Source organism: Limulus polyphemus, unplaced genomic scaffold, assembly GCF_000517525.1.
Source record: "Limulus polyphemus unplaced genomic scaffold, Limulus_polyphemus-2.1.2 Scaffold2331, whole genome shotgun sequence".
NCBI classification, from domain to species: Eukaryota; Metazoa; Arthropoda; class Merostomata; order Xiphosura; family Limulidae; genus Limulus; species Limulus polyphemus.
Window position 1 is genome coordinate 24278 of NW_013667941.1, and position 12810 is coordinate 37087.

Below are 12810 nucleotides of genomic sequence, written 5' to 3' on the forward strand. Positions count from 1 at the left end.
ACTGTTAAGTTTGTATTAAGACAAATGTGTATATATATATATATATATATATACGAACTTTGCATTTACTGTTTGAGTTTAAGAGAAATCATAATTTAATTATTTGAAATTTTAGTCTTTATATATTTAGAGGATTGTTTAGTCATGATCCAGCTTCTGCGAGTTAAATCCAAATAAATACTAAAAGTGTACCTATAACCAATCTTTTTCACTTAAAATGTAGAATATATGTAAATTATAGTGCTTTAGCAAATATACTGTTGAAGTTTAAGAATTAGGTCATTTAATTTTAATGATTTTTAAAAATTTATCTTAATGCTTGAAGGCTGCAGAAGAATACTTAGCAAGTAAGGTTAATAATAATGATGCAAAAGTATTGCACCACCATAATAATTCTTTGTCCCACCATTACTGTGATTTTTCTTCTGCTACAATGAATGATTGGAATATTATTAACATTGCAGGAATGTGTGGAAGTGATCTTGCTGTGTAGGAATCCTGTATTGAGTCAGCAGTAGAATAATATCCCTGTGTAGGGATCCTGTATTGAATTAAGAGCAGAGTGATATTGTTGTGTAAGGATTCTGTATTGAGTCAACAGCAGAGTGAACTTGTTGTATAGGGATCATTTATAAAGTCAACAGCAGAGTAATCTTGTTGTGTAAATATCTTGTATTGAGTCAGCAGCAGAATTATCTTCCTGTGTAGAGATCCTGTATTGAGTCAACAGCAGAGTGAACTTGTTGCATAAGGATCCTTTATAAAGTCAATAGCAGAGTGACTTTGTTGTTTAGGGATCCTGTATTGAGTCATCAACAGGCCACAACAAAATTTAACTGAAGCATCATGCCTAACACAAATATTTATCATTTTATTGCTAAGTTTGTAAAACTAGTTCTATAGCTGATCCTACATGTAATGGAAGACTTTATACGACAATGAATAATTAATCTTTTGTACATGGTGGCTAGCCATTTCTTAGCAAGCCCAACAAGGTCATCTTGCCAAATTGCACTAGTAGCATGAATATGTCAGCAAAGTGCTTTTAAGTATTGTTTTTAGTATTTTGTTTATTATACAACTTTTCATAAAAACATTTGCTACATGGTAAATCAGGTTTTTCAAATCTGAATGAATGTTTTTAGTGGCCTCCAGATTTACAAATAAAATAAAATAACTTTTTTTGTTCAAGAATTTAACTATTTAGACTGAAAAACATTTCTCCCTCATAGAATTGTAACATATACATCTTTGACCACATCAGCACAGTAACTGTGGATGATTGTATCAACTGTAATATTTTCGTGGGTCCTTCAAGAGGAAGGTAAGTGAAGCTAGAAATAAGAAAATAATTCTGGCAAAGTACTATGAATATTGGTTATTCTCTCTGTCTCTTTATATTGGCTGGGCATGTCATAGAGGTTAGTGTGCCTGGACTGTGAATCCAAAAATTCATGGTTTGATTCCTTTTTGATTCAAAAACACATGATCAGCACTGTAGGGCCATGATTGCACTGCAAGAGCAATGGTCAAATACCACTTTTCAGTTAGACAAGAGTAACTCAAGAATTGCTGAATAAAGTGCTTTTCATATCAGTGTGTATTATATACGTTGTAAATAAACTTTAGATCATATACATAGTATTGGAGTTTATTCAAAGTTATTCTATAAAAATTATGTTTAGACTTTCCAATGAACACAAGAATACAAATCACTAAAGATCACTTCTTCAAAAACTGATTAATGAAATGAAACTTATGTACTAAACAAGCAGTTACAGAATTTCAGAAATACACTGTGTATACCTTGATACACAAATCAAAGTTTTGCTCAACTTGTATATGAAGAAATGAAGAATGCTTGTGGATTTTTAAGAGATCTCAAAGAAAAGAAACAAAATAATAATTTAAATGTAAAACTTACTTTGCATTTCCTGTTTTATTTAAAATATTTTTACTATTAGTTGCTTAATGAATTAATATGTACCTTTTTTTTAGTTTATGAATTTTCTAGCACTATTTGGTAACCATTAAGTTGTTGTAGATTTCTGGATGTGTTCATTGAATTGAGGCTTTGTTCAGATAGATTTAAATTTGGACTTTTTGCTTATGGCCTATCTTATTACTAAAGCTATTGTACAACATTATTCAGTTGATAAATTTTGATACAGTTTAACCCTTTCACAGTGAGAGCCCTTAAAACACTTTTCTACACAAGTCACTGTGTTACGTTCAAAATTTAATTAAACACCGTTACTATAAGTGTATGTGAATGAAAGTAATATTATATGTTATGATTCAAAATTTTAAGTTATCAAAGTTTTAAGTCCTTTATTTCAAAATAAACCTTTAAAAACTAAAAACTGTTTTGATATTGGCATGCTGTTGTTGTCATGGGTTATATCTCACTGAATGTAGTATTGTTGGCTGCTTGATCAACTATAGCACTTACAGATGTTTCTTACCTAAATATGTTATAGTTGGAGATACAGTTTAAATTTTATTTAGGTCCTACTATTATATTTTAGTTAATTGTGTATTAGTTATGTTTTAAAATGCATAATTAAAAGGCTTAAACATTTTTTAATATACCTCATACTTTGTGTCCATTCTCAAGGCTTACAATATTACGTGCTGAATGAAGTTTTGCCAAAGGGTTGTGCATGTCCCCCATAGAAACTGTAACATTCCTCGAAGGGCACCGTTGACTTATGTCAAGATGAATAATAAGTGGTAAAAGACAAGAAAAGAAAATTAAACATTAAAGATTAACTATGTGAAAAGACCTGAAATTACAAATTTAACAAAAGGAAAATCTTTAAAGATATTCTAAAAAAATTAAAATGATGTATATTTTTGTCTCTTTCCTAGTTTTAATTATTTCATTGTATTGTACATTGATGATAATAGCTAGAGTTCGTGATATGGTAGAGAAAATGAAAAATAAAGTATAAACATTTACCTTAAAAAACTTTATGTCCTTCTAGGAGGTTCTAGAGATTATGTAAATGAAATATGGAAACTACAAGATGAAGAAAAGTATTTTTATATTTAAAATGAAAATCACTTGCACTCAATTTGTTAATAGCTTGAGTTAAAGTATCTACAATAGAAAAATAACATTTTTAGTAAAAACACTTAATTATAATAATGTCACTTGATCTTTAACAAAATCTTACCAGTTTTTGACAGGATACATTAAGAAATCTCAGTTACAACATGTATTGTTGTATCAGTGGATTTCATGAATCAATTTCCACAAATTGCACGAATTTGCTGCAAAAGGGTTAACAGAATTATTAAAAGAATATTGCTAAGATTTTCTGTATAAAAATGGTGTCTTAGTTTTTCATAACTTTGTAATATTTGATTATTTTTAATTTGATAATTTATTCTGCAGCTACTATCTGTATAATTGTCCTGACACTAGTTTTCACAGTTAACTATTGAAAGAGTTTAACTTTTTTCTGGGTTCAAGTTCTGACTCATTTTGACATTTATGTATTGTAGTTAAATCTTTTGTCCTTTTCTTACTTGGAACTAGGATTTTTTGTAAAATCAATGACTGGATTTTGTAAAAAGTGCACTTCTGTCAAGCAACTAGTCGAGAGGTACATAGATATTTACTTCATCGCATATCTCTTCCTTCATTTTTCATCTTTGATCACTTGAGCTTAACTTTGTTCATCAGTTTCTCCAACTCATCTGTAAATGTAAATTCAAAATATTTATGCAGTTTTAGAAAGAAGGAATTACCTTTTATTTTAATCCTTTGAGAAGGTTATGCATTATTATTTTGAGAAAATCTATGTTTGATAATACCAGAACTTGTATTTACATAAAAAGATGGAAAGCTTGTAGCTTTAATTTTAATAAGAATTGTAAAGTTGTAATTTTCTGTCGACATAATTATTATCTCCGGCCAAAGGCAGAAGTATTGTTTTTACTCCTCTCTGTGTATGTATGTGCAATATAACTCATAGTTTTCACTTGATTTTAATCAGATTTGATACAAAAGTTAAGTTTACTGGAGAAACAGTTGATTAACATTTGGTCAATAATCAAGGCATGGCCAGGTGGTTAGGGCGCTCGACTTGCAATCTGCGGGTTGTGGGTTTGAATCCCTGTCACACCAAACATGCTCACACTTTCAGCCATGGGGGTGTTATAAAGTGACGGTCAATCCCACTATTTGTTGGTAAAAGAGTAGCCCAAGAGTTGGCGGTGGGTGGTGATGACTAGCTGCCTTCCCTTTAGTCTTACACTGCTAAATTAGGGACAGCTAGTGCAGATAGCCCTCGTGTAGCTTTGTGCAAAATTAAAAAAACAAACAATAGTCAAGGTCCATTGAAAATCCTCCACTTTCTTTATAATTGTAGCAAATTTGGATTTTGGAAAAAAGGTAAAAAACTCAAGAACATATTGAGATAAAAAGGTCTTAGCATGCTGATCTAAATTTCTGAGGATTAGGAATTGTTTGGTGTATACTTTAGATTGGGTATTTGGAGTGCCGTTCTAGATTTTATTTTAATCACCATCATAGTATTTAGAGCTGGGTGATAAACTTGATTAATCGATATAATGTATTATCTGTGAGCATGAATTACATCAAGTTGTGTCACAAAGAATAATCAACTAACCAAAATTAGTGTTTCCGATTGTTACTGTTTTCAATTATTCCAACTGTCCAAGTAATCGAAATGTTGCCATTATTACTTTTGATTAATTAAAGGTTGTTCATCTTACTTGACCACCAGGGGTTTTCCTTTGCCCATCTAAGCATTGGTCTGGTTTTTTCTTGCTTGCTTCTGTCTTTTATACCCTACTCAATTGGCCTTGGCAATACTTTTCTCATGATACTTTCCACCTATGCCAATGCACCTCTGTCTTGGTACTGTATATAAGCACCTCATTCAGATAATTTTATCACTTGTTCTTGACAAAGTGTCACAAACGCGTTTCCCAGAATTAGGATCGTTCGGAGATACTTTGAATGTTATTGTGTTATCTAGTTGATTTTCTTAATAATAATAATAAATATAAAATAATATATTGTATGAATTTCCGGATTATTATTTCCGGCATGGAAGCAAATTGGGTCTCTCCTATTCCACCCCTGATATCTGGGAATGTGGGCATCACTCAAATCTCTTGTGCCTTTGGGATGAGAACACAAACAATCCTTTTATTGGTCATTATGTGACCAAGGATCATAAACATCAATTTACTGGTTTCTCCAGTTTCATAATTAGGGATCATTCTTTGATCTCAAGGGGTAGTTAAGTCGGGACACTACAACAACATGGGTTCCTCTACTGCCACCTCGTCCAGAGTTCCATCTCTTCATGAATGCCTTGCTTCAGGGATGGGGTACATATACCAACAGTCAGGAATTCCAGGGTCTATGCATGGACAAAGAAGATTCCCTACACAATGCTTTACTCCTTCTTGTTCTTCAACAGGCAATGCCTCATGGTCTGGACATATTAAGGGGTAAATTGTCAGGCTTCACTGCCAATTCCTTGGTGGTGTCTTGTTGTTCTCATCGAAGAGGTACGTGGTCTAGGTCTCCTTAATTTTGAGTTTTGGACCTTCTTTCTCAGTACCAGTCCTATCTTATCACCCTTCTAACTTGCCATGTTCCACGGGTGATGCCTGTGGTAGCAGGTCAATTGTCTCAATCCAAACAGATTTTCCCAACAGAATAGATGTTGCATTGCAAGGCTTTGTTGTATTGGCTCTCCTTTTGCAACTCCAATTGGTGGGTTGGCCTCTCATTGGATCTCCCAACTACTGGCAATTTGGTCTCCTGTATCTCATCTTTGGGATTTAGCAATAGATGCTTTTCATCTGGACAGGATGGGATTACCACTCTAAACTTTCGTTTCACTTCATATGTTACCCAGGGTATGAAATATGATTTGTTCCAACCCATTGTCAGATCCTGTTGATAGCATCAGATTGGCTGCTACACCCGGGTTTCTGCTTCTGCCATCCCTTCCCATGTGTCCAACTCCACTTCTTTTTTGGCTCTCTCTGTGGAGGCAGCCATAATCTGATATGGTACACCCGGCTATCCAGAAACTCAAGCTTCTGACATATAGGTTACGCTATCTTTCACACAACATTGGGGTATAATTTCTAAGGTTACCATGTATCTGTCTCAGTTTTTCCTTAGTATGAAAGGCACATTTGTCAATGATAATAACATGCATATCGACAATGGTGTATTGAGAAGAGGTTGAAGCCTTTTCAACTATAACTCATTTTTTGACCTGTCTCTTTGGCAAGGATTTTTGCATTTTCTACAATTGCCTTGTTTAAGGCAGCCTTATGAACTACTGTTCAATCATCAGAACTACATATTTTTTGAATCCCCAATAATCTCCAGATTCTTCCAGTTGCTCTGGGTACTTGGTCCGAAATGACCATTCTAGTTACCTGCCAGGTATGTTAAGGTTCTTTCTCAACACCTGTTTGTGACCTGACTCTTATATACCATGTATTCCCTTTACCTGCAGGTTTATTTTTTGTGGCTGCTGACCTACGGACATCACCGGTCGGAGTGATTTGTGCTGTTTGTCCACAGACTACTTTCTCATTCTCTCTACATCCTCAGACCAGTTCTTCTTACCAAACACACTGTGAGGTGGGAAAAGGGTTCAATCCTTTTTCTGATTCATCTGATCACTATTTCTCTCTTCTATGTCTACTCAGATTTTGAACTTGGTCATGTTCAGTGAGGGCCTTGAAGATTTTGTTGCCTGCATTAATATTTTCAGAGATACTAAACAATGGTTTTTATTCTGGGCTCTCTTTGAAGGTGAGGAATCTAATCAGATTTGTCACTTTTCTTTGTCCTTAGTGGCCTTGTCAAGTTGCCAGCTAGAGGTGGACTGGTATGTAGACCTCCCCCAATACCTTTATCTCACATTATTTGCATGATCTAGCAGTCTCTTTATCTGAGGGTTTTCCCTACCCCCTGTAGCTATTTTAACCATTTCTGCTAGATTATCCAGAAGAGTGAGTATTTTCATTTTTAACATTCTGGATTCCCGTCTCTTACCTTGTTTTCACAGGATCTCACTCTGTGGCGAGTGTTGCCCAGACAGGTGTACTTTTATGAAATCAATACTGCACTAGCAACTACTAATTCAATATACTCTATACAGGTTGCAACAGGCTCTGTAGAAATGAGGTGTTCCATAAGACCACCTAGGAGCTCACCATGTGATATTACTGTTCTATGATGGACTGCCACTCATGAAATAGTATGAGTAAAGCATAAGGGGATCCTGCCTATCCCTGCCAACCTTTCTATTGAATTAATTGAGGTCAGTTTACTTTTAAACATTTAGGGAACTTGACTCACCTATTGCACTGTTTCCAGAGCACTGTACCTCAGGACTCCCCAATGTGCATTACATCCCAGATTCTAATGGTGGAGCTAAATATAAAAATGAAAGTCAATGGTAACCCATCTTGAGACATTTTGCTTGGCTTATGTTACTAAAATGTATTGCTGTATATTTCTGTCATTTGGTTTACACAGAAGGAATCTGTTATCTGTGAAGTGACATAGTCTTATTTTGATTAAATAGAGAAATGCATACATCAGAGATAACTGTTGTATTTGGATTTGTTGTAATAAGTATCAAAATACAAACAAAGATATCACAAAGGATTTTATAGGTTGTAATAGTCATAGAATTTATAAGTGATTGTGAAAAATAATCACTATGTTTGAATTAGTATAAAGGCATAAATAGGATCAAAGTTTTTTGTTTTATTGGGTAATTTTGATGATTTAATGGAGGGTTGTCATTGGTATCCCTTTTTTATTCCACAGTGGAAATACTTAACAAAATCAAGGGAAACATAGAACAAACTTGCTAAGTAGCATCTAGTATGGGGTTAAAAAAAATTGTATAATTTGATTTAGTTTTTTTTTTATTTTTGAGGTCATGAAATTTCCTAAATTTTATGAGAAACATTTGAAAAAAAAAATTAAAATACTTCCTTTTATCTTAGAATGTTGTTTATTTTATTGTTGATCAGAGAGTTTCATTACGTATTTATTTCTTTATCTTTAAGTATGTTTGAACATTTATAGCGTTTCATATTTGCAATATTTGGCTACTTCATTATCTAGCTCTTCTGTGTTTGAATGTGAGTTGACAGATTAACAGATTAAAATGAGATCAATATGGTTGAATAAGTGAAATATAATTGTACTATAATTTGTGTATTATGCTACTTGAACAGGTAACAAACACATATGAATACACAGCGTGGTCACAAGTAAATAGATGCCACTTTTTCAGAAAAAATGAAATTTTTCAGTCATATTCACATGAATTGATATATTTATAATTTAATTAATATTTAGTAGATCTTCCTTTCACTTCACGGAGTTCGTTGATCCTTTGGGGCATCATGAGAATCATCTCGTCAATTTTAGATTGTGGGATTTTCGCCCACTCTTGCTTCAAAACTTGGAGTAGATCGCTCTTCGAAGTTGGTTTTTTTGTTGTTTCTTGACTTGCTGGTCGAGTATGGCCAAGAGGTTTTCGATGGGGTTCATGTCAGGAGATTGGCTCGGCCAGGGCAACTTCTGGATACTATTTTCTTCCTGCCACTTTTGGGTGTTTCTATCAGTGTGACACGGTGCTCCATCTTCCTGGAACAACGTTGTGTTCTTGTCCACGACACACCCGAGGAATAAAGTGGCAAGAGTCCTTCCTCCAATATTTCGACATATTTTGCAAAATTTATGTTGCCAACGCATTCCACTAAGCTCAATCTCCCACCAACCCAAACAGCTCCCCAAATCATCACGCTGAAACCACCATGCTTCACAGTTGGCTGTGGAGAATCCGTTGAACAGATTTCAGGCTCATCCCACCAACTTTGACCACTTCTGCAGTCGTTAATCTGGGATCCATTTTGATGCTCCTCTTGACAGCCCTTTTTGTCCTCTCCAATGGACCAGGATGACCCGGACGCTGCTCAGTTGTTTCCTGAACTGCACAATGATTCTGTTGACTGTCGAAAGCGGGATTCCCAAATTCTGGGAAATTTGCCGCTGACTTATTCCACCATCTGCTTGACCAACTATCCTTCCTCTAACAAAATCTGACAATTCGAGAGAACCTTGAGTTCTAGGCATGTTGTAGCACAAGATAATTACTGTGCGGACCATTTTCATTTATATAGTGCTCTGTGAACACAAACTAGTTAGCATAAATCAGTTAAATGACGAAAAATTAGGTGTCTATTTACTTGTGACCACTCAGTGTATGTTCAAGAGTGCAACAGTGTTTTTGTTTAAAAAAATTGATAATAACCTAGTGAGTGACTTGTCTCTCTTTTAATGCATGTATCATACAATAAGAATGTGACATAAGGATGTTTATCTTACCTTTCAGTGTATTTTTACGAGGCTGTGAAGGAAGCAAGTTTATGATTGCATGTCAGCAATTTCGTGCCAGGGATTGTAAGAAACTTAACCTGTTTTTGTGTTGCTCTACTCAACCATCAATAGAATCATGTACTGGAATGAAGTTTGGCTGCTTTTCTTATTTTTATGAAGAACTAGAAGGTAAGAAATATACACATTTTTATTTCCTTCTACTGTAATATTGATTAGCATAATTTCAAAATTAATTCTTAGGGATAGTGAAAGAAAACACTTTTTTGGGGTGATCCCATATTATGTCTATATTAGGCTAAAGAAGCTTACACACTCCAATTGTATTTCAGCAGACCTAGTATGGAAAACATCTAATTAGAATTATTCTCGACTCATTATTCTCAAGGTAACTCAGAAGTTCAATTCTATGAAGAAATGTTACTAACATTTGTTTGGGTACCCAATGTATAATAGACCAGCATCGAAAGACATTTTGTCACATGAAGAAAAAATTAGTTTCATGTTAGAGGAATTAACATCTCATTAAATTCTTAAGTATTTTATGTCACGTAATAATAGATCACCTTCTGTTATTCAAGTATGTTCTGTAATTCTATCTGGAATGTATCGCAGGTGTTTAGTTCAGGTGAAAAATAGTCTAGTACATGTTATCTATAAATAAGTAATTCAAGTTTTCTCAGCATTTTTACCTGAGAGGTTTTTCAAGAACCTAGTGTTGTCTATAGGGAATACTTCCTAATTTATTGTGTTAGATACATATAAGCCATATAACTAACTACACCGGCACAACAATGTTAAGTTAAAATATATGTAAACAGTGAGTTGGTGAATTTTAGTGTTGTAAGCTTATATTGACAATTAAGATTATAGAACTGATGAGATGTGTTACAAAAAAAAAATAACTTTGCACACCAAAAAATTTATTTACCATAATGTGTTCTTAATCTGTCCAGAACCTTTAATTTTATTTAACAATCACTAGATTGGGTTCAAGGGAAGAGTTCTTTTATTAGTCGACTTTATACATGTTAATTGTGGTCCCTTATTTAGTTATAATGGGTACTTTATGTTTTAATTATAAATTTCTCTTCAGGCTCAAAATTTCTTTATTTTGAATAAATTCATTGTTTTCTCAGTCGCTATTGGTAAAATTTATTTGTGAAATGTTCCACAAGAGTACCCTTTCTGGAGTAGTTTCTTTTTGCCTTTCAAAATCGTGTTATGTGCAATATTATCTAATTATCACAACTGTGATGACATTGGAGAAGTTATGGCTACTAGTGAAAGGTTTTCATGTGTTGGTCTTGGTGAGCAAAATTTATGTGCACAAATCTGAGAGACATAATTTTTCCTTTGCTGAAAACTTTCAGAGATGTTTGTTATACTTCACAGGCCATGGTTATGTTGACTTAGAGAATGTTGTGGATACTGCATTAAATTAATGTATTTCCAGTGATGGCATGCATAAGTGGTCAGTATCTAGTATTTTTCAAGGAAATTTCACATACCAAGCTACTCTACTGAAAACTACCAAATAGGAAGCTGGTTCTGCATAAATAAATATACACACACACACACACACACACACACACATAGACAGCGTGGTCACAAGCAAATAGACACCACTTTTTCAGAAAAAATTAAATTTTTCAGTCATATTCACATGAATTGACATATTTATAATTTAATTAATATCTAGTAGATCTTCCTTTTGCTTCGTGGAGTTCGTTGATCCTTTGTGGCATCGTGAGAATCATTTTGTCAATTTTAGATTGTGGGATATTCGTCCACTCTTGCTTCAAAACTTGGAGTAGATCACTCTTCGAAGTTGTTTTCTTTTGTTGTTTCTTGACTTGCCGGTCGAGTATGGGCAAGAGGTTTTCGATGGGGTTCATGTCAGGAGATTGGCTCGGCCAGGACAACTTCTGGATACTATTTTCTTCCTGCCACTTTGGGTGTTTCTAGCAGTGTGACACGGTGCTCCATCTTCCTGAAACAATGTTGTCTTGTTGTCCACGAAACCCGAGGAATAAAGTGGCAAGAGTCTTTCCTCCAATATTTCGCAAAATTTATGTTGCCAACGCACTCCACTAAGCTCGACCTCCCACCAACCCAAACAGCTCCCCAAACCATCACGCTGAAACCACCATGCTTCACAGTTGGCTGCAATCTGTCGAGCCAAAACTCTTGGCGAGGCATTCTCCAGACCCATATCCTTCCACTGTCCGAAAATTGAGGGAATCTTGATTCATCTGAGAACAACACAGTCTTCCAAAAGTCCAGAGGCTTGGCTATCATATCACTTGCCTACTTCTTTCGTCTGACAATGTTGGCAGGTCTTAATAAGGGCTTCCGTCTAGCTGCTCTGCAACGATAACCCAATCTGTGGAGAATCCGTTGAACAGATTTCGGGCTCATCCCACCAACTTTGGCCACTTCTGCAGTCGTTCATCTGGGATCCATTTTGATGCTTCTCTTGACAGTCCTTTTTGTCCTCTCCGATGGACCAGGACGACCCGGACGCTGCTCAGTTGTTTCCTTGCCGCGTTTCCTGAACTGCACGATGATTCTGTTGACTGTCGAAAGCGGGATTCCAAATTCTGCGAAATATGCCGCTGACTTATTCCACCATCTGCTTGACCAACTATCCTTCCTCTAACAAAATCTGACAATTCGAGAGAACCTTGAGTTCTAGGCATGTTGTAGCACAAGATAATTAGTGTGTGGACCATTTTCATTTATATAGTGCTTTGTGAACACAAATTAGTTAGCATAAATCAGTTAAGTGACGAAAAATTAGGTGTCTATTTACTTGTGACCACTCAGTGTATGTGTGTATGTAAACGCTAATGTAGCTTTGTATTGTTATGTAATATGAATTTTCGAGAAACGCCTATAAATAGAACCAACGCGACACGCTAAAAAAGAGTATCTATTATTGGGTTGCTGTAATTGTTGTGCTATAAACTTTGGAAGACATAAATATGGTTGTTATAATGCTTATCAATCGGGACACTTCAGATATTTGACCAGAAACATTTATAAATTACGAACATCACAAATCATTCAACCTCACCGGATTTACATCGGACATTACCTAACGTCATCGGTGGAAACTCGACCTGTAATCGGCGCGTGACTAGCGAGAACTATCGGGCTAGCTAGTTAGCTCCCTGATAAGTGAATTATACCTATGTCAACTTGTAATTAACTCGCTCATCGTCAACCCTCGATAAGATATTGAAGAAGTTCCAGACTAGAAAGAAGACTTTATATTGCTTGTAAGTTTATGAAACTTTTGTTTATAAATCATTGTATATAATAAGTCTTTGTAATAACTGTTATTGTAAATTGTATTATTGTTTGTATATTAAAAC

At 34.8% G+C, this 12810-nt stretch overlaps 1 protein-coding gene across 4 annotated transcripts in view; it reads left to right on the forward strand.

Annotated features, from left to right (window-relative positions):
- LOC106466644 (protein XRP2-like) overlaps positions 1–12810 on the forward strand; it is a 54231-nt gene that overhangs the window by 23748 nt on the left and 17673 nt on the right. For all 4 annotated transcript variants that reach the window (XM_013926935.2, XM_022394694.1, XM_022394693.1 and 1 more), the window contains exons 4-5: positions 1233–1324; positions 9429–9601. In XM_013926935.2, the coding sequence (XP_013782389.1) occupies positions 1233–1324; positions 9429–9601 (265 nt within the window). The remainder of the gene's footprint in view (positions 1–1232; positions 1325–9428; positions 9602–12810) is intronic.